The 27,638-nt window shown below is 37.3% G+C and overlaps 1 protein-coding gene across 10 annotated transcripts in view; it reads right to left on the reverse strand.

The window, feature by feature from the left end:
- The window catches only part of LOC134528074 (E3 ubiquitin-protein ligase TTC3-like), a 170,326-nt gene that overhangs the window by 22,277 nt on the left and 120,411 nt on the right, over positions 1–27,638 (reverse strand). For 5 of the 10 annotated variants that reach the window (XM_063361300.1, XM_063361302.1, XM_063361299.1 and 2 more), the window contains 6 exons: positions 23,765–23,868; positions 17,303–17,461; positions 11,600–11,731; positions 9,462–9,826; positions 8,579–8,671; positions 6,211–6,341 (listed from right to left, as the gene is read on the reverse strand). In XM_063361300.1, the coding sequence (XP_063217370.1) occupies positions 6,211–6,341; positions 8,579–8,671; positions 9,462–9,826; positions 11,600–11,731; positions 17,303–17,461; positions 23,765–23,868 (984 nt within the window). The remainder of the gene's footprint in view (positions 1–6,210; positions 6,342–8,578; positions 8,672–9,461; positions 9,827–11,599; positions 11,732–17,302; positions 17,462–23,764; positions 23,869–27,638) is intronic. The other 5 variants (XM_063361306.1, XM_063361303.1, XM_063361308.1 and 2 more) reach the window with 2 other exon arrangements.

The raw sequence follows: 27,638 nt of genomic DNA on the forward strand, positions 1-27,638 counted from the left end.
AATAGGTTCAAACGTTTTATTACAAAAATTCTAAATCAGCAATAAATGTTTGTTCTAAATACCTTTCTTTCCTGTTGAACACTGCTCATTTCATACGCCATTTTATTAAGTTTTCAACGATGTTGATGTTTTCTATGATGATGGTGTCAGACACTTCCGTGGACCAATGAAAAACACCGGCTTCCGTTTCCAGCAGTTGGATTGGTGGCTGAAGTTTGGCGTACGATTTGGTGACTGTCCTGCAAAGATTAAAACAAAATATATTTGTGACATGTTGAGTATCAAAATTCCAAAAGTAACGAAATTTCCTATTTTGGCTCTCATATTTGAGTACAATTTTATAGTTGTGTGTTCCGCTCAAAATGTTGATGAATTACTCTTTAAAGGTAGTGAAATATTCAGTTAATTCTATAATCCTGCCTATAAACTCTACCACTGTTCGCAAACTAATCAGTAAATGTGGGATATGATGTAAGAGAGTTTTATTGTACACTAATATGACAAGTCTAATTCCAGAATGTAGGTACAGCACGAGATACGGGCATACACATGCATGCACGTACAAACTTGCATACAAAGAAGTAACATTCAAAAAAAAGGAAAGGCTACGTGGAACAATAATAATTTATGTCATATATTTACTGAATGTTTTTTGTTTGCAGGAGAGCCATATTGTATATCGTCCTTTACTAGAAAGCCTACGAGGCGAAAATTTTTCGCACTCAATATTTTTTATAAGGAAACATGGACAATCACCCAATGACGCACTTGAATATTGCAACATACAGCAGTAAGGATTCCTGGCGTTTTTCCAGCTAGCGGCTACCACAAGTAACACAATAATTTGTTGATAGTCGAACGCATTTGTAAACTGAGACACGCTCAAACAAGGGAAATGAGGTGGGGGATGAAGAAACTGTCTTTTGGAACCGAACACAGTGAGTTATCAATAGCTTGCCTTCCATTCTCGCAATTATTCCCCCACCCTCATAACTTCACCCATACTGATTAATTTAATTATCTTTCGGCTTGTTTTATAATAGCACTAGTATTTTTCACGTCACATGAACTTTTCTTGGATTGAATAAATGCCCTATTAGTTCACTTTTTAAAATTACTAATTGAAATTGATAATCGATGACGTATGTATGGTCGTCAAGCCATAATAACTTCCTATGACTTGCATACAACAGTAATACCGAGTATCTAACTTTTCTTTAATCTGTCCGTAACACTAGGCCTATATATATTTTTTTCCAAGAACAAATCCATAGAAGTTCAATTACTGAACTGAAAATTATTTATATGAAAAATTTAAGCCTTTCATTAGACTCTGAACGTAATAAAATGCTAATTATAAATGTTATCGTTAAATACAGTTCGCAGTTTGTGTAGTATAAAACACTGGCTACTTACTCCTCATCAGGATTCAGAACCATATTTTCATTCCCTGCGTTGCTTGATCCTGGTAAAGAAAAATGAGCCGTCAAGTTAGCTGTTTGGGGATCAGTTATTGTGCTGTTGACTTCCTCTTGAACTGCACCATATTCTTCAACTCTTCGGATTTTTCTAAAAAATTAAATGCATTGTACAAACTAAGTTGTAAAATATGTTTCTTAAAATAGTTTTTAGCCGGTTTTGGAATTCTCCGGTGTTCTTTTACATTGATAAAAGAAAAATTAATATCGGTATCGCTATATCTTACCTTTGTTTCTGGTACTCAATCAGATCCGTTGGTCTTCTTTTCTTCCGTTTCGCACTTAAATAAAGTCGCCCTAACTTACCGATTAATTTGTCTTGCTTTTTTTCCATGCGTACCGACTAACAGATAATTGCGTCTTTTTTATATTATGCGAAAGCTCACAAACAGCATTAACGAACCATTGATCGAATCAGCAGACTTAAAAATCTTTTACAATGTAGTTTGCTACCGAGTGAAGATTCTTTTCAAGCTACTCGCCAAGGAAATCGTCTGTCCCATGATAGTCCAGGAAAGATATGAAAAAAACATGGACAAATTGCAAGAAAAGGTTTTTTTTACATCAAAATTCGCAGAAAAATTCATAGAATAACATATCCAAAATCCACCGAAATCCACTTTCTTTTGGTAACTTTTTTCCGGGTTTTGTCCCGGAAAAAACACGAAATAAAATAATAACTCAAAAACGGTGCATGTGATGACAAAACCTGTAGAGGCAAAAATTAAAGAAGATTAACTTTTCCATAACATATCCAAAGTTCAAGAAAATCAGCTTATAAATTCTGCTTCGTTTTCCGGGATTAGTCCCGGAAAAAATATTAAAAATGAAATAAATCGCAAATTGTGCACTTTACAGCATAATGGTTTAGGAAAAAGATAAAGTAAACAATGTTTATCATAATATATGAGAATTTAACACAGATCAACATTTAATTTTTTTTTGTTTTTCAGGAAATGTCCCGGTAAAAAGTTATCGAAAGCAAAAAAAAACGGAAATCGTGCACTGTACTTCAAAATAAATCGTGAATTAAATTATGGGCAAAAAAATTGCATTATATAATTGACCTTTATCAAATTGTGCTTAAAATTTGTGTACTATTGTCCTGGCTGGTATATGTAGTTACTATTTATACGATTGAATTCCCATTCCCTTGTACTGAGTGATTTTATGTATCCATGTGTTATAACTCTGCAAACGATAAAATATATAAAATTAAATTAAATATGTCATTGACGGAGGATATTTACTTCATCAGTTACCTTGGCCCCATACTGCAACATACAACGAGATCGCTCAGCTGTACGTGAGTTTCATCTTAAAAAATTATGGATTAGCAACTACTGTATTTGATGGATATGGGAAAACTCACAGTACTAAAGACACAGCACATATGAGAAGAACAAGAGGTAATGCATCACCCGTAGTTGAATTCACAGGAGAAATGCATCTATCACTCCGTAAAGATATGTTTCTTTTGAACGAGCGAAATAAAGGACAATTTGTAAGGTTATTAGCAATACATTTACGCGAAGCAGAATGTCCTGTTGTTGAAGCACCAGGTGATGCAGATATTTACATTGTCCAAGAAGCTTTAAAATGTGCAAAATAACAGTTGACAATAGTTATAGGAACAGACACAGATTTACTTGTCCTTTTACTCTACTACTTTGGCTCACAAACACATAACTGTTTGTGTTTAAAAAGTGAACAAAGGCAGAAGAAAACATATCACATTAAGGAGCTAAAGCTGAAGCTCGGTGATGAAATTTGTAGTAATATTCTTTTCTGTCATGCATTCATGGGATGTGACACATCACACATCTATGGTATAGGAAAGGGGAAAACATTGGATCTGCTCCAGAATGACAGTGCCTTCAGGCAACTTGCGAAAGTATTTCAGATAGTATTCCCAGTGTGTCAAAAGAAGACACTGTAAAATCGGCAGAACAGCTGTAGTACGCCTGTACAATGGGTCAAGAAGTGACACACTCGACACTTTGCGTTGTAAAGTGTTTAGTGAGAATGCAGCTACTAGTTCCAAATGTGTACAACCAGAACAATTACCTCCAACTAGTGCTTCAGCTCGTTTCCATTTCTTAAGGGTTTTCTATCAGATACAAGAATGGAAGGGAATTAAGATGAATCCAGAAGAATGGGGATGGAGAAAATGTGGCTAACTTCTCTTGCCAATTTCGACAGACAAGCCAACAGTTCCGGAATGCCTTTTTAAGGTAATCAGGTGCACTTGCAAGGAAGATGGTTGCGGTGCATCCAACTGCAGTTCTAGGAAACACGGCATCTCATGTTCTTCGGCTTGTGGAAACTGTCATGGATCAACCTGTAAAAACCGTGAATTACCTCCCGAGGACTGCAATTACTGTGACGGCTTTTAAGGTAGGGTGTTCCTACATATCCATGCAAATTAGCCAGTTTTCCTAACCAAATACACAGATATTTAATGCTGTGACCTTTTAATATACCATTTTGTTCAGAAAAATATAATCTTTTCCAATATAGTTACAAATTTTCATTTTTCTCATCGAATAACTAGAAATTCGTCAATGAATTGCTTGTTTTTACCATTTTTTTAAATACATTTTGCGTCACGATTTCCAAAATATAAAACTATATTGGAAAAACTGCATTACTTTTCTCGTCAGATTAATACTCTGGAAGCTGTAGCTATCATAATTCTCAAGAAAATAGGCTAGTAGTGGACGCATGTATAACTGGTTTTAAAAAGGGGTATATACCACTCTTAAACAGGATGATTCTGTTAAATAACATTTCGAGCTTATATGTAGGTAATTTTCCGAATTGTTGGATCAGTTTGTTAACATTAATAGAAATATAAAATCACGTTAATGTTTGTTTAGGTAACCTATATTTTAAATTAAAGTACTTATGTATGTTACCTAATGCATGTTTATTCAGTATTGTGTGTTAGAGTGCATCCCAATGTGTGTATATTTTTCTATTTCTTCTCGATACAGGTCACTGGAAATCTTGTGTAAATTTAATTGTATGGTATGTTTTGTGAGAATGGACGTGTCGAATTTTTCTTTCAAACGATAAGCAGTTGAAATGAGTCTGATTTTGTTTTCTGGAATATAATTTTGGTAGATTTCAAAAACGTTTTAACACATCACTAACTGAAAAAAGGAATATAATTTAAGTGACTTTAAATATATATTATGGAAAATGAATATAGTTCGGATCTGACAATTTGACATGGGATACAATGCTTTCTGTTATTTTGCCTAAATATTCAATACTTTTTCCGTGGCCGATCACAAAATAAAATCTATTTACCAGATTTCAGTGAATTTAGGATCTGGTAAAGGAAATCTTGTGTGCTTCTGTTTGTCCCACCGAAACTTTTTCAATACGATGTTCCGTTTTCGTTTTATTGAATTTTTAAAGATTTTCCAGGACGAGTCACAAAAAAAACTATACATATAAAAATATATACATTTATATATATGAGCAGATTTTGGTGAAATTAAATTATATTTAATACAAAAAAAGTCTTTAATTTTAGTCACGACTTTCTTTGACGTACGATACGTTTTCGATTTGTCCTTTTTTTTCCAGGAAATTTTCTGGAAAACCAAAAACCTATTTTGTGTTGATTTTTGTTAATTTGTAATATATTATGAAAATCGTTGTGTACTTTAACTTTGTCCTGAAACATTTTGCTGTAAAATGCGCTATTTTCAATTTATTTCAATATTTTAGGTTTTTCCGTGACGAATTCCAGAAAACAAAATAGTAGTTATTAGTGTATTTTTGTAAATTTTTTGTATGTTATGGTAAATTTGGCTCTCTTTAATTTTAGTGTCTCTACCTTTCTTCGTAGAACGCACCGTTTTCCAGTTATTAATTTATTCCGCATTTTTCCGGGACAAATCCCGGAAAAAACGTTACCAAAATAAAGTGGATTTCGGTGGATTTTGGATATGTTATTCTACAAATTTTTCTGCAAATTTTGATATAATAAAACCTTTTCTTGCAATTTGTCCGTAAATCGACCCCTTTTTCTCATAAAATGCCTGGACTATGAATCCTTCAGAGAAACGGTGTTGCTGTGTAGCGGGAGGAGGTTGAAGGGAGGAGGGAGGTTTATCACCGTTACAGATCAGCACTTCCCCTACAGCGGGCGACGTTGAGGCGTGTCAGTGTCATCCCCACCCTGCTCGTCTTCCCGGAGCTTGGCGTCAACCTTCACGTCGAGCAGCACAAGGCAGACACTGAAAATGCCAAATTAGCCAGTTTTCCTAACCAAATAAACTGATATTTAATGCGGTGACCTTATACTTTTAATATACCATTTTGTTCAGAAAAATATAATCTTTTCCAATATAGATTCAAATTTTAATTTTTCTCATCGAATAACTAGAAATTCGTCAACGAATTGCTTGTTTTTTACCATTTTTTTAAATATATTTTGCGTCACGATTTCCAAAATATAAAACTATATTGGAAAAACTGCATTACTTTTCTCGTCAGATTAATAATCTGGAAGCTGTAGCTATCATAATTCTCGAGAAAATAGGCTAGTAGTGGACGCATGTATAACTGGTTTTAAAAAGGGGTATATACCACTCTTAATGAAAAACCTTTTACATGAGCCTATAACAAAAAATGAAAAATGAAAAAAAAAAAAAAAAACTCCCCCCCCCCCCCCCATCAAAACTATAATTAAAAAATTTAAAAAAAGCTTCATTACCACCATCTTTTTTTCGTGACTGTTCTTGCAGAACCTTGCCCACCATGGTCACGATTGTGGGCAGGGGCAAGCCAGTAAGTCTGTTGTTATTGCGCTCTCGAACTACCAGGATACATGCTTCAAGATCCTCACTAGAAAAGAAAAATTGTTTTCAAAGTTAATCATAAGTGAAAATACATTTAGTAAGATTAACCATACAGTGCACACAAAAATGAAGTAAAAAAATATTATAAGCCAAAATTATGTATTGAAGACCTCTGCTCTATTTTATTTATTTATTTATTTTTTATACACACAAACCTGAAGAATTTAAACAGTATTATTACTTTCTTTGAATCATTCTTGCATATACCACTGCAGATTAATGCTGGTGTTTGTAGAAAAACTTAATGAATAGTTAACAAAGAAGGATATAAAACACACTGAGTACAAGTGAAAATCAAATTAATAGAAAAGTTACATGCTTGGGTAACACAGAGAATTCCATATCAGGAATTAGTCCGATGAAATTACAGCACAGATGAACATGGTAGGCTTTCTATGATAAAAACAGTTGCAAAGTTTCGAAATCTGGCGTCTGCCCCCATCATCAGACGATAAAAAACTATTTTAAGTTATATTTAAAGTCTTGACAATACCCACTATGAGCCCACTTACGGAGCAGAGACTTGGACTGCAGATACGAGAGATGCTGAGAAGATGAGAGCAATAGAAATTAAGTTTATGAGGAGTATGTTGGCAGTTACGAAGCGAGACAGGATCAGGAATGAGATGGTATGGTCATGTGAAGAGAATGGGAAGAGAGAGGCTTCCTAGGAAAATGGTAAGCTGAAGAACACTGGAAGGAGACCCCAAGGAAGTCCAAGGAGGAGATGGGAAGAGCAGATAGTTAAATGAGTGCAGGAGAAAGAAGACTGGAATGATGGAATGACAGAGAAAGATATAGGCATTTTACTTTGCTAACCTGGTCAGACTGGAAGCAGCACTTGTTGATGCGAGAGTATTCTAGCAACTCACAATACAATATTCTTTATGTGCACTGAACACCGCATTACATGGCAGAACTGAGATTTATCTAGCTATTAAACCCTACACAGTAGAACTTCATTTTTACATACCTGAGATTTACAAATTCCAGTGATAAACATTTTTTTTATTTGCACCAAAATTTTCCTTATCGCATTAATGAATTACTTTCCAGCTTTATTAGAAACCATTTCTCGCAATTACAGCGTTGCATTTAATACAAATCATCACAAAAGTTTAGACAGAACAATAGAAGTTGAAAGCGAATAGTGTGAAGTTTATTTATTATACGTTAGTTACTCCATATATTTGTAATCATGGCAGCTTAGATTTCCATTTTCAACAACTTACTATTTTTTGTGCCACATGCCACGGTGAACCCTGAATCAAAATTTTGATGATGTGAAAATTAAGTTCATTTTGCTATCACTTTAATGAGTAATGCATAAAAATTAATTTGTATAATGCAATTTTTTTACATAAACAAACAGTGGATTACTGTGCCATTATTAAAATAAGTTTCAAAGCAATGTACCATAATCTTGTAAATATGGTATCTTTGTGCATGTTTGGCGATAATTGGTTTACCAGATCAGAAAATTTTTGGCTGCACCGAATACCCAATAATGGCATCATAAACCTTTATAACTTTTTCTGTTCGTAACTGTAAACAATCTTTTTGAATGTAGTTTTGTTCATTTAATATAATTATTTCTGATAAAAATTTGAAATTAATTAAATGTTAACACACAATTATACACATAGTCCAAATGTCAATTGTGTAATAAAATCTCACCATTAAAACAGGACATTTTAAATACTCCAACATTCACACCTCTTATTCAAAAACAGAAATTTTCATGTTCAACTTAAAACAATTATTTAGAATTACTGCAAGATTGGATGGTTTATTGTTTTCTCCAGGTGAGATAATGAAGTTCTAGTTAATATATCAAAACGTAAGCAACTCTGACATTTTATTTAGTATGGTGTATATTTGCTTATTGTTTCCATCATAGTGAGAATAATTTTTTTTAAACACTTCCCCTTTTTTTCCTAGTTTTTGCATATTTTTTCCTGGTTCCTTGAAATATGTTAAAACCAGGTTCTACTATTTGAGTACAATACCTATTCCCTTTTTTTTTTCTCTGCAGAAAATAAAACAAACTTATAGTTCACTTGAAAAAATTATTGTACAGAGTATAGACACCAAAAGGCAGAGTAATTTCAGGCTGAATCTCATAATAACTTCTTGTTTCTGCTTTGTTAATTTAGAGGGTGTGTTATGGCATGAAGGTTCTGAAAATGTACTGTCTATAATAACATCAAAATGTATACTTACTCTGACTTATTAGAGTACTTCTTCCGCAATTCTGTAAGCAACTTCTGGAAATTTGCACTCTTTGGTTTTTGATTCTGTTGCACTTTGCCAGTCCTTAAAAGCACACACACAAAGCACACCATCAGCATCAGATGAAATGATTTCAAATTTACAAGATGTGATGCCCTCTAGATAATTTGTTTTAATTTTATGATAACTAATATTATTGCAATAATATAATAACGTAAAACTTTCTTGAATTAGAATAGAGTTTGACACCAATTACAGCAGTTCACAGAGCAACATAAGTGATTAAATACTATTCTTTAAAAAGATTAATATTGACAAACAATATTGTAATTAATAAGTAACACATTAAGAGAAAAATTTTATAATGGTGTCATCATTAAAAAAAATCTTTTTAATAATTTATGATAAGTATTCCACTACATTAAAAACTTTTAGTTGAATTAATGTTGAATTATTTTCACCAGCAAAAAAAATTAGACAAATTTTATTGCATTCTGAACCACGCTACAAAATTAAACACACACCACTAAATTAAATGACACATCAAAACAAAATCCTGGGAAAAAAATTCTAAAAATTTAAGGCTTATTTATTAATTTTTTAAAATCTTAGTGAAGTGTTTCACTAAAGATGGCAACACACAACACATATAATGACATTGCCACAGAAATTTGCTATTGCTTATAGTAAGGAGCATCATAAAATTTGTCATTAGTGATTTGGGAAATCCAAATCAGGATGGCTGTACTGGGACTTGAACACAGGTCTCCTGGAATTCAAATCAAGCACCTCACACTGAATGACTTATCAGAATATAGTGACGATGCAAAGACCTCATGGGGGATGATACTAGGAACTGCATAACAGTACGTACTGAGTCGCTGGCATCCGTGTTTTCAGATCCAGCAACGACGGGGGCTTGTTGACAGGGCTGGGACTTGCCGAACTCGATGGTCGACGCGTCACAGTTTTAATGGGTGCTCTGGTGGGTCTGGGTGCCACCGGGGCGGGCGGCACCATGGTTCCAGCATGAGGGACCGCGTGGACCACAGGCTTGGCTTGCTCGGGAACAGTCGTGGCCGAGTCACCGGCGGCAAGCAGCTCCGATGCGGCTGGTGGCTTGGACGTGATCGCCGGCTTCTGTTCTGCGGGTGCGGGCTTTGGTTCTACCGAGGCTATCGTTGAGCTAGCCTTCTCGTTCACCAGGCCTTGTAACTCAACTAATGAGTTGTTAATCACCTAAAATAAACAAGCCATTCATATTTAAAACTACTATTTTTTTGTTGCCAAACAACAATTGTGTGTGTGTATAAGATTCGTACCATAGTTACGAAATGAAATTCATGTAATTTCCCACTACTAAAAACTAGTTTTTTTTGCTATGCAACATTTTGCAGCATGTATTTAACCTGAACTAAATAATTACTTCAAATTTTTAGTTTTGTGCAGTTTTTATTGCATAATAATCATTCAGTTAGTTTAGTGAGCATCCCACTTATCATCCCGCCTCACTAACACAAGCACACCCCTGAACTAAGCGGACTCAAGGCGACAGCATTTCCAAGAACAAAGTGGGTGCCAAACAACCTGAGTTTGGCCTCTACTCACAAGACAGTCATTCTGGGAGGGTGGGATTCAAATCACTGACCCTTGCCAACAAGAGCATGACTTCTCTGTGATCACCGACATCAATGAACTTGCAACATAATAGGGGCCTCTTGCCTAACTTTTACCTGGAGTCGTAAACACATGCCATGTTGACTGTTCATTTATTTATAATTCTCTATTCTTGAAGGGCTAATTCTGAAATTTTAACACGATACTTCCCATGCGCTTGTTCTTCCACAAACGTTTTCAACATATATTCCCTAAGTGTAATATAATGGGTGTAAAAAGTTGTACAAGTGATAATAATCACAAACATTTGAAAACCTTTTTAACATTCATCTTATAATTCAGCTTAACTCCATTTATAGACTGTATTCAGTTACAGTTGATATGCAATGATATGATACTTAAAAATGAGAATCAGTTAGTTGATAAAACTGTTCAGCTTAAGTACACAAAAAAATTTTTTTTTTCGCAGCTTGTTGAACAGGAGAATTTGATATTATACAGGATAAGTCTGAACCTATGCTATTAAATATACTTTCTACAGAACTGATACATAAATGCAGCTAGCAGCTGAAAACAATACAATGGTTTTCTCTCTCTCTCCCCCCCCCCCCCCCCCTTTCCAAGCACCCACATCACTTACGTCAACTTTATTACATCTGGCATTATTTAATTGAAAAATATGCAAACTATTATTAAAGGCACATTATTATATTGATTATGATAAAATAATAAGCAGCTGCAAACATTTCATGAATAATTAAAACTATGCAGTAACAGCACAAAACCTGAAATAAATAATGCCATTAGAGAACAGGTGACAATATAGTCTACTTTGACAGTAAGAATGGGTGACGTACCTCAAATGTTACAGCAAACAGGACATCTAAGGAAATCATGGGTAAAACGAACACACAGCAGCATGCAGCAGAGAAAAAAAAAGACAGAAGAAAAATGCTTAATTGATAAATGGTTTACCAGAAACCTTGAGACAAATCTACATGCCCCCAAATTCACATCTTCCTCCACAGTTTTCGACCAATAGCCCAATTCCAAAATTTTAATTTAAAATTAAAGCTCTGGAAAACTATAACTAAGTAGGGATGAGCATAACTAAACATACCTACTAACACATTTTACTTAGTATATTAGGCCCAATAAAATCATTAAACCATATCTATTTTCTTTATAAATAACCTGCTGATAAACAGAGAAAAGGAGTAATGTCCCAATTCCACAGTCAATCAAGAAGTTACTTCTACTCCACATAGATAAATTAAGCTTTTAGAGTTTGAGCATAACTCTGCTACTGTGCAGTGAAAAAAAAAATCAAATCTTTCTCAACAGCAAGCATGGCAGGCCGGTGCTAGCAAGCTTAGCAGACTCTGTAAAACTCACAACGTCTGCAGTTGTGGGCATCGATGACTCTTTACCAGCAGCCAATGGCTGCCGCACAACTGACTTCATGAGGCGAGAAGCTGCGTTTGGCTTTTTCTTTGGATGATCCACAGAGTTGGCCTCAGCCTCTACCTGCAGTTTCACATCAAGTTAAGTGATAATTGTCCATACTGTATGCACCCAGTCATACCAAATGGATATTCTCAAACACTGAAACACCTTTTTCACAGGATATAAATACAATTTTAAGGGCATTAAACATTAATGAATTTAAAAATTACAAGGAATTGCCAGAAAATGGTACTTAAAAGAGTAGTAAAATGAAATTACTTATGTAACTATGGCATTTAGGATTTTGGTTAATTCATTCTCTCAGCAAGAATCATTAATAGCAGAAAACCTCTGCAAACACCTGACTGTACAGATATGGCATATCCCTGTTATGAGATTTTAGTTTGTGACTGCGCTGCTTTATTATTTTGCAATCCCACCATAACAAGAGATGGGAATAAATTTATTGGGTGTAACATTCCATACTGTGATTTACTGGCATGCCTACATGTTTTCCATTAGAAAAAGGATGGGGGAAGGGGCTGTAGCCATTTAGTTTTTGTAACCTCAAGTAGACTAATAAGCATAACTTAATAAATCTTTAAATTGTTTCAAGCTGGATAAAAAAAATTCAGCAATCCAACAAAAACATTTCATTTACCTACATGGAAAAACAGAGGTTCTTTCGAAATTAATGGTACATACGTTAAGGAGTGATGGAACATAACTAGACAAGCACAAGTCACCATATCATGTACAATGTATGCTCGGAACTTAACAGGTGAAGTAAAACAGAGTGCTTTCCAGCAAACAATACATTAACATGCAGTTCACAGCAACCGTCATATTTGTGCTGTGGATCTCCAGCAAAATGGATGCGCATGTGTATCAAGAGAAGACCGACAGGCTTGTGAATGGCGATGCAAAGTGTGCCGCAAATTGGAAATAATTACAAGAATTAATTTTTTCACCTAAATTTCCTAATATAAACTTGATTTGCCCATTGTTTATCCTGATCAAATCTTTCCTACTAGAGTCTCGCTAAGCTTTCCCAGCACTGCAACCAATAGCCCGGTGTGATTTTACCAGGCAAGTTATAGACATCATTTTTCTTCCTGCCTCGGGCCACGAACGCGACCAGTAACAGTGTCCAACTTTGTGACCGAGAGTGCTTTTCTGAGTTGCCTCCCAGGGCAGTCCTCTTCCCAGAGCTAAGCTTAGGTTAGCAGCTTCATTCATGACCCATTCTAATGTTCCAGGGCTATCGGGCACGTATAGGCGCTCGCCCTAACACTTTTCTGACGAGCCAGCAGATTCCCCCCCTCCATACTTTCCACAAACCTCAGCCAGGGCACTGACTGGTCTTTAACCTACACTCCCGGTGAGCCTAAATCAAGGTCTTCTTGCTGGCCGGCGAAAGGTCTGCCTTCGCCATCTCGCGGCAAAAAGGACAACCACTTAACTTTAGTTTCACGAACTCTAGCGATCGCCACCACACCTCTCTCTAATTTACCTTTTAGCCCAATAGAGGGCAATCCAGTTGGTCCCATAAGTTCCAGGCTTACGCAAGTCCCTCTTGCAGGACTTTTGTGAACTAACCCCGAATACGTTTCGCTTGTGCCCCGACGGAGCACACTTCTTTAGCACCACAAGTTACCTCCGATGCCCCTTAAGTTAGACTACCAACCACTTTTGTTATTTTTTCTTTTGGTCGGCGGAGCGAGCCCTCTGTGCGCCTCCTCCATTCATCAGAGGCCAATTCTCTCCCGGGCCCCTAACACAAGTTTTTAACTATATGTAACCCTATGGATTGATTGATTCGTCCTTCTGTCGTCACCATGGTCGCTTCTCTCCGGTGCTTCTCGCCCACGACTCCATTCATGAAGCTGTCACAGCGATTAACTTAATGGGAGTGATCCCTAGTTTTTTTTCTTTCTAGATTGCTAGTCGCTTTAGTTCGGATTACTAGGTAATCTTGTAGCATGACTCGCGCGTGGCTACCACCAGCGCTAGAGCTCCTTCCAAGGGAGTGATTATCATCATTCCACCCCCAGAATGGTTATTGAAAAATTCTACGCCCTTTTGCATATACTTAACTTTTGCCCTGACTTCTCGATTCATGTTGCTTGTCAATTTAATTTCTATTCTTGACCACTGGATTCCTTTTTTTTTTTGGTTCCAATAGGGTACAAGAGATGGTGCAAGAGTTCAGGTTTTTCTCAGACTCAAGCCCATCATGAAATTCAACTAAATTTACTCCCTTTACTGTGGAAAGGACATGAATTCTACGTGTCTCTTCTGCTTCAAGTCACTGCTAGTGAACAATCACCGATCAGATATTGTTAAATCAGAATATACATAGTACCACACTGGTTGGGCTAACAAATGCTTAACCTTAAAGTATGTTAGTTTTTGTGAAAACTTGACTATGTCAAAGGAGAATGTTAAAATTATATTCCAAGTAAAATTAATAATCTGTTTGCAATTGTAATTGTTAAGTTTTGACGGCCAGGGCACCAATTAAATTTTATCTGTGTATTCTTGTAGTTCTTGAAACTATCAAAAGAAAACAATGAAAACTATAACAATAAAAAGGTTCAGCTTTAAGCAAACTTCTTTTTATTTTTTTTAGATATTACTTCTAATACAATCCATTTTCTACTTCCTATTGCGAGAAGTGAGTTTCCTTTTTTTAATGTTTCTCCCTTGTTTACCTCTGAGGATACTGTAGTGTCTTTTACCCACTTAAAGCAGCCTCCAGGGCTTTTATAACAAAATTAATATAAAGCAAAGGCAGTAAACAAAATAAAGCACAGAGATTGTGCAGAGAACGTTTCCCAACAAGATGCATGCCAGATGCGAAAATATGCGAAAGCATGGCAACGTCTCTGCGAAATGGGGCTTGTTTGCTAATTGCATGAAGAATGGCAGGCATGAAAAGAGAGTGTCCTGTCAACCCGTCTGTCTTGTTTCTCGTAATTTCATAACACAGCATGTACGGCCCTGTAGCGCTTCACTGGTTGAGTTCTGAGTATATACTGTATTGTGACTTGTGTTAATCTAGCTGTGTTCGATTTCCTCCTAAAATATGTACCATTAATTCTGAAACTTCTTGTATCTCACATGACATGTTTATTTTCATTTTTACATCTTTACTTTTATTTAAGGTCTATTTCTAAAATTTTAACTCAATTATCTCCCTTGCATTTATTTTTCTGCCACAATACAGGCTCCTAAGAATAACGTGAATCTTACAGCTTAGGTCTCACTGGCAAAAGAAACACATTTCTCATGCACAAATTTTTACATTCATAATATTGCACTAAGTGAATTTCTGTTGAAACATTTATGGCAGAACAACAAATGCAAGCAAGATATCAAATTAAAATTTTAGAAATAGCACTTAAATAATAATAATGATGATGAAAAGACTTAAAAATGGATATGGCATGTGACACTGAGCCTGAAGTTGTAGGTTGATATTAGTCATCAGAGAAACAATGAGGCGTTAATATAGGAAACGGGAGAGCCCCAAAAAAACCTGAAGGCTAACATAAAATCCATAATGTTTCCCAGGAATCAAACCCAGAACACGTTAGAGGGAGACGAGTGTTCTGACCACTCAGCCGTGTTTCTGGAGTCCTGAGCTTGACTGTATAACTAAAATTAAACAAATTTTTTTAATATAATATAATGATTTTAAAGTAGTCTTGCTAATAACATTTTATTCTCTTGCCTCAGAAAATATGACACAAAGTTATGTTGTATTTTCGAATGATGATTAAACTGTTTTTCAATAGCTCAAAACTTATCTCTGCAGCTTTTTTAACTGTCATAAAAACACAGCTTAAATACCTAGTAGTTTTACTAGGATGATTAGTTTGCTTATTTTAATTTCTCTAACTTCATTACAAGAAGCAAGTGAAACAAAACAAAACAATATTTTTATCACACAATGAGGAAATGTTGTAAAGCTCACATTTAAATGCCAACAAACTGAGCTTACTTTAATATACCAATTACAAGTCTAATATAATGGACTAAAAATCCGTCTCCATAAAAATAATAATGTAAGAAAAACCAATGGCTAGTTATAATAATAGCTTCGTAAATGAAACTGAACCGCAAAACATACGAGTTGTTTGAGATATGAGTACCAAAATCTTTTTTTTTTCCCACACAATACTCCATGCTCTCCAATTCAACTTCTTCCTCACTACTTTAACCTACAAACTGTGCTTTACTTTACCTGATCACCAAAAACAATACTGTAACACTTACAGTACACTTATTGTCACAATCACAATTTGTTCATGAAGTGATTCATTAATTTTTTGGTTGAGTTTCTATTAGACAGAAACTTTATGATAACAGAAATTTTCCACAGTCAATAAACTCCAATGTTCATCAAAACTCAATACTTTAGAAAGTAGAGGCAAGATATTATGGTTTTACTTTTGGGTAAATTTTGCTTTTAAATACATATGACACTAAAACATTTCTTAACATTTCTTTCATTAAAATAGTGAAATATTACTGTGATATACAATACATTTGAAAAACCATAAAATTAAACTGGAAAGCATTTGTATGTTTGAAAAATGTACATATTATGTATATATGAGTTAAAAAGAAAGAAAAAATTAAAGTATATTAATATATTTCAAGATTGTTCTTTAAAAATTATAAATATTTTGGTTAAAAATCTGATCAATGTAATGATTTTAGTTGCATTTCTGTGCTATAAGTTGTATTAACTGGCATTTACTGACATTTCTTCAGTGGTATTTCAATTTTATCCCTATCTACCACAAAATATTAACCCTACTTAAAGGTATAGATAAGTGAAAATGGCCAATTGCTGTAGATTCTGATTTGTCTGTTAACTGCCACAATATGCTTCAGATCATCAAACAAAAAAGAAAACAAAATATGAGTAAAAAATACATACACCGATGAAAGTCATTATTCTATAATTGACGACAACGTATTGAATGACCACACTATTCAAGATAGCACTTTTATGTTTCTTTTTATTAAAGCTTTTACTTCGCACAGCTGTTTTTTTAGTACTGCACACTGCTTCCCCAGGGTTGTTTAGAATTACAGCAAAAACTAAACCACAGATATTTTGATGCAGTATGCATTTCAAAGCATTCGCAACATTGGTAGCATCATGTGTTTCATATCAAGTTTCACCAAAGAACTCATATTCACTATTTGGAAAAGTTCTGGATCAAGATGGGTAGACACCAAAAACTATAAGACACAATGCAACTGAATCTAATGTGCTCAAATGTAATGTGGAATACCATTTTTAAAATGTAAAATGCTGAATTTAAAAATCAAAATGCTATAAAATTAATTTCAAACTGCTCTTTACATGTACCTCCGCTAATAGGAAACCACAACATTTCTAGTTAGCTACACCAACATGTCCAATTAAACTAAGTGGTAAATATTCTATTCTCTAGGGACAGCAGCTACTTAACCCAATAAAATCCTGTTAACACTCTACAATACATTACAGTATATTTTTGTTTGTTACCTTTACTATTCACTATATTTCCACAATTGTCTAACACAATTTCTGGAAGACCAAAACAAACTATAAAAATTATTATTAATCATGTGACACATTCAACATCTAACCTTATCCTGGGACTTAGGTGAGTCAGCTTCCTTTTCATACAAAAAACCTCCTTTTCCTGTTTTTGGGTCAATGATTCTTAACTTGGGTACTACTGTGTTCTGTATTACTGTAGCAGGTGCCTTGGGCATTTGATGAGATGACAAATGTTTTGAAACAGACTAGAAATAAAAATAAACCAAACACTAAATGCACAAAGTTGTTGTAAATAACAGAAAAATGTAACTATGTTCTGTTTTAATTTCAGTAACTTCCAAACTAAAACACACAAACTGAATAACTGAAAAAATGTGCTGTATTAAAATACATGCTGAAAAAAACACGGCCCTCCATAAGAAGCAAATTTAAAGCTAAGCAATGCTGAAGTTGAGTTACGGCAAAAGGTTAAATTTATTATTATTATTATTATTATTATTAGGGTTGTAGTAAATTATTGTTCAAAACTATGATTTATGTTGTTGCAAGAATTATTTTTCTTCTCTGTAAAACAAAGTAAACTACAATGTGTAATATAGTAGAACTCTGCCTAATGATTTTCAAGGGTGCATAAGGAAAAAAACATTATAAGTAGGAAATATCAATTTAGCACATGTCAGTGTTTTAACTTTTAACCATTTGACTCATTAAGCTATGTAAACAAATTTAATGTTAAAACCACTAATGGGTACACTTGATGTTCGAATTTGCTTAACTAAGCCAAAAATTTTTCAACTTCATCATACATCAAGCTTCTATTTTATATGTCTTTAAAGACACACCACCACATTTCTGTAAAATTGTCTCACAATCTGTGATAACGTTTCAAGTGCAAATACAATTCCTTCGCCACTTGAAAATGTGTAATTTTGGGATTCCTACCTACGAATTAAATAAATTAAACACATTATCAGCAATAGAAAACACTTTTTTGCCTATACGAAACAGTTGGCAAACTAAAATATTGTTACAAACGCGAGGGCGGCTGGCTGGCGACTCTGCACGGCAACTGGCTTCACGCACCGTACAGACGTAAGGCATGCCACGCACGCCTGGCTGGATTACAACAGTTGTCATTACCCCCCTCTCCTCACCCTGCATCGTTATCCGGCGCTGATATCTATCGCTGAGAGGTCTCGGGAATTCTGCAGGCAACCCGCGTGAAGTGGCGTGAACAAGTGACACCTTTCTCGAGGTTTCAAGCGTCAGGTCGGCCCAGGATGACGCGACTCGTCACAGCACTCTCTCGTCGGTTCGAGAAGGGCCCTCAAGTACTTAAGCAGCGACGCTGACCTCTGCGGGAGTGCCATGAGTGCCACAAGTTCCGCACGGAGTTCTGCGACGGAGTCCCCCAACAAGTGACATGCAAGTCCCGCGACAGTTCCAAGCGGATTCCGAGCAAAGGGAAGTGCGACATCAGCAAAGAGGGTAGTATTTTATTATGTGTATTTTGTGATTAGTAGAAGATTACATCATGTGAACACCCTTTTTCTCTTGGAGGACAAAGAGTGGCCTTGTAGTTAGCGTCTGTACGACATACAGATAGGTCACGTGTCAGGCGATGGGCAAGTAATATGCTAATGCCAGAATTCGTTAGACCATAGTCGTCGGTAACAGCCTACAACAATGATACAGTAATTTCATCATTGTTGCTAAGAACAGAATTCTTCAGCTTGTACCATGAGTTGCAAGCAACCACGGGATTTACTTGCAAAGAGTATTCAATATTAGTTTTTCAGTATCTACAAACTGGAAATTAGTGCTTTGAGTCAGCAAGTTGTTTATGTGCGAAAAGTTTGAATTTTCGACGTACTTGTTTTCGTGGTCGGAAGATGGCGGCCATGGTGAATTTTGAATTTTCTTAGAGGATTCATTAAAAACCATTAAAATCAGTTTGTATACAAAAGACATTATTTCAGCAAATCAATCATCAAAAGTAAAAGTTATTGAGGAACTAATATATTTTTCAACATTCAACAAAAATTTTCCAGTATTAAGTGCACTCTAGACCAATGTTGAGCTAGCCAGAGGTCTGGAATGTTACAAAGTTTATGAAATTTTTTCATTTTATTTTAAGGCAAAAAAAAAATTCTTTAGAAAACCAATGAGGATGTTTAGAAAGTGTTTTAATTTTAGTATACATTAGAATTAAAGTACATAGTACAGAGTTTCTCACAAAAACACAAAGTTTAATTCTCTACTAAATTCATTCACATCAGAGGTCATAAAAAAATCTGACCAATTATATTCTTTAATTGAGTAACATAAGCCAAGACAGTCACTATTTTTTGTAGATTCTAATGCAGGCAGAGTCTTGGAATTTATAGGATAAATGTCCATGGTAATATTATAAATTAAAGTGCAGGCAGGATGAGGAAATTTTCTTTAACTACGGGATCAACATTCAATAAAATTGAGGGGGGGGGGGGGGGGGGGAACAACAGTAGAGATCTTAAGAGTTTAATGGAAGAGTGATTATTCTTGCAATGAAATAAGCCTAAAGATAGTAGAAAAGTTTAATAATGATTGAGCCTCGGATTTTATATAATGAAATATATTTAAGAGTATGTTTGTTGTACCAATAAACACCAGGAACATTGAAATGACCAAGTATAAAAAATCATCTTTAGAGTTACTAAAGGTATCTTACAAATTTTCAAATTAATGGCATATGTGGTCAAAGTTATTTTCAGGGGAATATAAATATTATGAAGTACACCAATTTCTCACTTAGCTAATCTTAAAATTGCACAAATTCATTTAGCACGATGTTAATTTTACTGCCACAGTCTTGAATAACAGATCTGTAAATTTCAGTTAGCACGAAATAGCCACAGGCAAAAAAAAAAATGACGGTCATGATGCCACGAAGTCCGCTTCAACTCGGTAAACAACAGATGTGCTGTGGCATACAGTTAGCTATGCGAGGGGGGAAGAGAGAGACACGCAGGTTTGACTACGCTATCAGCTGTTGTAATAATATCAGCTATGGCAAGTTCAGTTGCGGCTATTGAGTGTAAAAGATAAAATTTTTTACGTCCGCGTGTATGCCGCCAGGCCGCACTATTGACGCCAGGCCACAGACTGGGCCATGGTGAATTTCAGTCTAGCCAGTGGCAGAGAACTTGCATACACAAACACAAAGCAACATCTGCCCATTCGTCTATCGGTACCTGTACATGCGCAAGCACCTGCAGTTGGAATCATATTGGAATCATGGCATCCAAGAGAGCGTAATGCATCGTGTTCGAGACAAAACTAGAAGTATTACGGCGTGCAGAATGTCATGAAGGTAACACTTATGTTGATTGCACTTTAGTTTTAAGCAAGTCAACTGAACACAATCATACGAAATAAGGACTCTTATCAAAAATTCATAGAAGTCTGATGATGTTGGTTGTACTAGCGGGAATATAGTTGACATTAGATACCGGAACAGAAGTGAACAGATGATTCACGTGGAAAAGGTTTTTATATAAATGATGAAATAAAGAAAGAAAAAAAATCACCCGCCTCACAGGATTAGTGTGAACCAAGCTTTGATATGCGAATAAGCACTTTAATCTTTGAAAAATTCAAAATGTAAATATCCGGACAGTAACATCAGTTTCACTGCCAGTAAAGGATGGTTTTGAATGTTCTTGGAAAGGTACGCGACGTGAGTTGAAGGTCACGTCCAGGTGGGCAAGCCAATCAGCTAACTGATGATAAGTAGACCTACATAACCACCACTCTCCCGTTACATGGTGTCATATTTGTCATACAAAGTATTCAATGGTAGGCTTATAAAAATAAATGGTGTGACATTTATTGTTGAGTGTAATTATATGCATTTATATTACGTAAAGAATATTTCTTTACAAATTTTGGAACACATTAAGTAAATTAGCCTTGCTATTTATTAAGACTAATGCTTGAAAATACGTGATTTATAATAACACAAACTTTTTAGGAAAGCATTAGTTGTGCTAAGTGAGGGATTGGTGTAGGTATTAGAGATTTGGTTGGTGAGGTTTTAATTTTGATGTAAACCGCATAAACTTCTGGGTGGTCATATGTTTGAATAGGATGAATTGACATAACTACCAGCTCTTTCCCTAGAGGTAAGGACTCGATTTCGGTCGATTCTGAAAATTATATATTGGTTTTTAAACTGTGAGAGTTGATACTATTGTTAAACCAGGTTTCGGTAAGACAAATAATATTATATTGGGTGTAAATTTAACTTTCCAGAAATTCATTAGTTTTAGTTTTCAGAACCTCTAACATTTTGGTAATAAATTTCCCACTCCCAACGAGTTGAGCATTAGACATAAGTGAAATTACAGAACTTCTTCTGGCACCTTGGTAAGCAAAGAGTCTGTGATTTTAGACGGAGAGGGCTTACTGATAGGGCTTGAATTTACAGGTTCAGCATTGGACGAATTAGAGATGATTTGCTTAGGATGCAATTTGCTGAAGAAAGTGTCTATAAGGCACTTATTAGGCCAGCAAACAGAGTTATTAATCCTGTTTAAGTAATTTTCAAGAACTGAGATATGAAATGAATTTGTATTGTATTTCATATGTAGTTTGACAGATGTACTTGGGAGAAAGTTATTTGTTAATATAGTTGATAACCTCATGTTCTTTAACAGACCGATCAAATCGATTTATGAAGAGTGTTTTTGTTTTCTTATGAACTGGTTTAGTGACTGTCTTCAATGTGAAAATGTTTCCGACAACAAATTGCATCTGAGTTTTCTTATGTTCGTTGGGATACGATTTACTATCTATGTTGTTATTAGGTTTATGAGAGTATTGTACCAATGTAAAACCTTGCCCGTTGACAGGCTGCTTTATTGAGTACTGTTGACGTCGGGCAATTCACTCTGCTTCGGAAGTGGGGTCACCGGTTGATCCTTTGTCATCTGAAGAGTGGCCTGGACTCTCACCATTCAACTCTCTTAATGCCTGCAGTCATTTCGAGCACTTGATTAAAGGTTTTTTCTGAATCATTTTTCTCGTGGAGGTCCTGCTTTAATTGATATAGTTCACGTTTTACTTCAGTTGTTTTGTAACTAGAATCAACTAACAGAAATGAGGATAAAATTCTAACTTTTGAGTTCATCAACTTTAATGCACAAGATTTGAACAAATGTAAATGGTTCATCCAATTTAAAGGTAACCTGGTGATCCCCTTAATTTTCCCCAGTTCTTTACCAGTCAACTTCTTTTTAGGCGATAATTTAAACGCATTATGGAGCCGTCTGCCAACTTGTGTTAATTCAAGAGTAATTTCAGCATCATAAAGTGAAAAAAGCCTTGAAAATCTGGCTGATCAACAATTAATAATTTATTAATGACTGATATTTGATACAAATAGAACAAACATGCGATTTACACACGGATAATGCAAAGTTACGTGGAGCACTAATGCACATTTCCACCAGCCACAGATGTTAACATAAATGTTGCATTTAAGCTTCTTTAATCTCATTAGACACTGAAACAGAGCTTCTATATGAATAATATAATTATATTGTAACTCATAAATGTTTACTTAGTAAGAAAATGTCATTCACAAGATATATTACGTCAACGAATACGACCAAAGAATTGTTTAAAATTATTTAATTTTAATTTTTTTTATTAAAATGTAATTCAAGCATGTATTTAAATGTTATTTAAATGTAATATTTAACACTTGGTTAAAATGGTAGTCAACAAAACAAATTTTAACAGTTGAAAAATTATTTAATTTGGTTTAATGTACTCTTATGGGAAAAAAAAACAAACTGTATTTGATAAGAACTGTTTTAATTAAAGCTCTGTTTTCCTGCAACAAATTAGGGTGTTAATTTGAGGGGCAGATGTGCTTGTATCATATTGATACTTTTTTCCTTCTTTGAAAACTGAAGCGCTAAAAATAGTAATAGCAGATAAAACCTCGACATATGTTGCCAATTTTAAACAGTACTCATAATAGTAAAGAACATAATTCCTTGATGCTCGTGTCCGAGCATGGTGATACACACAACCACAGTGCTTCTGGAGTTTTCATGGGAAGCAGGGTCTGCTAACATATGCATTACTTTCTGCGGTATCGAATTATCCAATCCTGAACAAAGGAAGGAAACTGAAAAATCCTAATCCTGGTTGTGAATCAAACCCAGGACCTTTGGATCACCAGCCAGAAGTGCTAACCACTAAGCCAAAAGGTTGGACAACCATAATAGCACTCATCAATAAATATATAAATATAAAAATTATGTCACCATCTGAATGAATAAATGTGCTATTACAACAGTTACAACATATAAATAAATGCCTAACAATGAACACATTTGCTAATAACTCTTAAGTCTTGACACTATAACCTCTTCTTTATTCTCAATGAATGAGTGCGACGACTGACTCAATAATTCCAAACATACAAAAACCAAAGCACAACACTAAAACTTGGACTGTCATCCTTGAACACCAGAAAGAGAAGCATTAACTCTTACCTCTGGCTGTTTTACGGTGTTCCCTGAAAATACTGGCACTTGGCGTTGAGAAGGATTTATGTTCAGGCCCGGCATTTGTGCAAAGCCAGATAATTGAGGCACATCTACAACAGAAGCACTACCGTGTTAACACTATTCCAACATACAAAAAAAAATTTCCAATTACTTTTTTTTGTAACATTCAGTACCTGCAATGTTTAGTTGGCATCATTACAGTTAAGTACCTTAGTGACATAATAGCAGGTCCAGCTAAACTAAGAGAAAGCATTGTACATATTTACGAGGTTCAAGTAATAAAGCAAGCTGATAAAGATGATGCAGCTTAACATAAATGTACATGTTGACTTGAGTACACCTTAATATATATAATGTGCACAACCTATATGTATGTATGGGTTTTCGGCATGCTTAAAAAAGTTATTACTATTAAACTGTTATGCGTAACCAAAAAAAATTAAGCCCTTTGTGTAAAAAAATTCAAACAGAAAAGTTGTAAAAAATTGTGCCACTCTTGGGTTGGATATCATGGCACATGTCATTTCATAATTTTTTTAATGAGTTAATAGTTTATGAAGTTAATTTTTTTGCTACATATAATTTTTCTGAGCATTTTAATATTTTGTAGAACTTTCACTTTAATTTATCTGGGCCTCGGGCCTGAGAGTTTCTTTCCTTACTGCTGTCAACCAACAGGCCACTCTCCGCACTCCTAAGCATCGCATCCAGTGCTTTTCGTGGACAAGCACTGTGCCACAGCTGTGCCGCGCATCTTTCGTCAAGTTACCGTCTCCCGTTTCCCGCTCCTCTGAGCACGCGCGACCGATAACGGTGCTGCATTTCAGAACAGTCCAGCGCCGTGTCCTGCTGATGGCAGCACTGCTCACGCGATGCCTGCAGTCCATGGAGTAGCCAGCCATCTTGTTGCTCGAGTTCTCCCGCACCTTCCTCATCAGCCCTCTCGGCACACTGTCACTCGTACTGCAACCTCTGTGCGCTACCTGTTGAACACTTGGTCAACTAACTTAGGCCCCTGGTAGTTCATCCCTTGGCCACTTCAGGCGCTGCCTTCTGATCCAGTTTCGAGTCCACGTCTAAGTTCCCCCCCCCCCTTCCCCCTTGGCATACGCCCACCACACGGCCTCTCGACACCATGTCACAACCAAGTCCTGAATTACTCATGCCACCTGTGCTTCCCGCTTTCATGCTCACCACAACACATCTCTGTACAAAATTAGAACCAGCATACAGATGTTATTTTTTTTTTTTTTTTTGCCTTTCCCGTCCTTGAGTGCGGACTTTCTACACGCACTTTCTAGGCAACCAGGCCAGAATTTCGTTCTTCTTCAGAGTGTGCTATCTCTGTCGCGTCCCGCACAAGCCGTTTGCAAGAGCTATTTTAGAATCGAAAAGCCAAATTATTTACAGGATGTAATCCCGGCACACAAAAGAGTTTTTCCCTTTAACTTTTTAAGTTCTTCACATCTTGTAAAAAGTGCTACTTTTTTTTTAATGTGTAACATCTTATCTCTCTGTATACATCATTTAGTGGGAGTAATTTCATGAATGCAATGGAAATGTGTAACAGGAAGTAGGGACACGCGCACACCATTGAATTTTTTGATGCTGCCTACATTTGGCTTTTGTGCTGCATCATGTCAGCGAGCAGAAATATTTCCATAGCGTATGAAAAGAGAAAGAAAATACAGCTGTTTACAGATCATTATGCTAACAGTAGTCTTGGGGGAACACTATGCATTTACATTTCAAAATAATGTATAATATGTCGCCCTACCGGTCCCTGCTACGATGTTGCCGTTGCTGAGGGCGCCAACTAGCCTAAGTTTAGACCCTGTGGGCCAGTTCACAGGTAGAGCGGAGATCCTCGGGGTCGTGACGTTGCCACGTGGCTGGCAGGGAGCTGGATCGGTAGAGGTGGTGGTCCGGTGAGGGTGGAGCTGCTCAGTTCCCGGCGGAACTGTTCACTTGCGGGAGCGACACACAACTTGCCTGGTCCAGGTCTGAAGCTCGACTGCCTGCATTCCGCATCGCTGCGCGTCACCCGGAGCCCGCTTCCCGCAAAAACGTCCCAAGCGCAGCAGGACTCCTCAAGCCGCGAACCTCCCCCCCCCACCCTAGTGAGGCGACGAGGGAACATAACGACCTGTGCGAGCGAAGGGAGCACTTGGAACGACGTCAAATGCCCCCCCTTCACTGAGGCCGTTATGCCCCTCGAAGCCCCATGTCACACGCATTGCCTTGGGGCCTGTTCCCCTCCAATGTTCGGAATGTATCTGGAGGGTTCTCTGCTCGGGGTTTGGCTGTCAATGATGGGGAGAATGGACCGGGCATCCAAAGGGAGGAGGGTCATTACATGAAGGCGTGGTGCATCGGGGTGTGGCGCTCGGTTGATCTTCTCATGTGGGTTTTCCCATTCGTAGTCCACCAGGTGTCGTGGGGCTACACGGACTCGGGTAGAGCGCCTCAGTCCCTCGTGTCTGGCTTCCCCTGGGATGCTGGACTCCCCTTGACTCTCCCGTTGCGGTTCGACTTTATCCCTGTCTCCCGTTAGGCCGCTGGGTGTAACTGCCGTTGTCCTGGGGCTGTTCTCGCAGCCCTGTTCCACCAATACTTGCCGCGTGTTGCATGAACGTCCTTCCTGAGATGGTCCGGTTTCGGATTGCTCTGGCTCCTCCATGTTCATCCTGAACATTGAACTGCCATGGCTCGCGTCCAATGGCCAGCGTGGTTGATCCCATCCGGGCCATCCTGGTGAACTGGATCGGGAGTCGTCGTCTATTCCATCAGGGAATGTGATCTGCGGGTGCGACACGAGGTTGAGCAGGGTTGGGTCGTCCCCATCGTAAAGTTCTACGGACAATCCCTCTGGGTCCAGCCGATCCATCAGGCTCTCGAGCTCGCGTAAAGTTGCGCCGCTCGAACGGAGCACGGGGTGAGCAGTAGATGGGTGTTGGTCTGATGGGGACGCGGTACGAATGGTGCTTAGGTGTTGAGCTGATGGGGACGTGGGACAAGGAGTAGTTAAGTGTTGATCTGATGGTGATGTGGGACGAATGGTTGTTGGGTGTTGGTCTGATGGGGATGTGGGACAAGAAGTGCTTGGGTGTTGAGCAGCTGGGGACGTGGGGTGAGCAGTGGATGTATGCTGGTCATTTCCACTGTCCCTGTCCCCCGCTGGGACAGTTGGGGCGCCTGTGGGTGGGACGAGACGCAAATCATCCCGGTGGATCTTTGTCGACCTACCGTTCGGGAGTCGGATCAAGTAAGAAGTGGGCCCTAGACGTCGCAGTACCTCCCGGGGGGCGGCCCATTTGGGGCTCAGACCTGTGCAGTAGCGCTTGCTGCTAGACGACAAGTGGTGACACCGGGCATACACCATTTGCCCGGGCTCCAATGGCGTCGGTGGATTTGGTGATTGTGGAGTGCGCGTGGCTAGGAATCGAGCCTGGTGTTGCCGTGCCTCTTCTCTAAAGTCAGTGACAGGGGGACGGGTGACAACTCCTGCTGCTTCTGCGACCCGGAGCTCCCCTGGTAGGGCGAGATTCTGCCCATGAAGCAGTTCAGCAGGGGTGTGGCCCATGACCACATTGGTCCGCCGCCGCAGGCAATAGAGCAGCTTGGGAAGTTGGAGGTCCCATTTGGAATGGTCTTCCCCCAGACGGAGGCGCAACTGGATTTTTATGTCCTGGTTGCGACGTTCCGTCGGGTTCGCCCTGGGGTGGTAAGTCGGGGTAGTGTGATGCTCTACGTCCCATCTGCGGCAGTCGGCCTTCCACCGCCGTCCTGCGAACTGTGTCCCGTTGTCCGTTAGTAACACTCTCGGAAACCCATAACGGGGGAAGACCTCATTGTCCAT

The sequence above is a fragment of the Bacillus rossius genome, chromosome 1 (genome assembly GCF_032445375.1).
Source record: "Bacillus rossius redtenbacheri isolate Brsri chromosome 1, Brsri_v3, whole genome shotgun sequence".
Taxonomy (NCBI): domain Eukaryota; kingdom Metazoa; phylum Arthropoda; class Insecta; order Phasmatodea; family Bacillidae; genus Bacillus; species Bacillus rossius.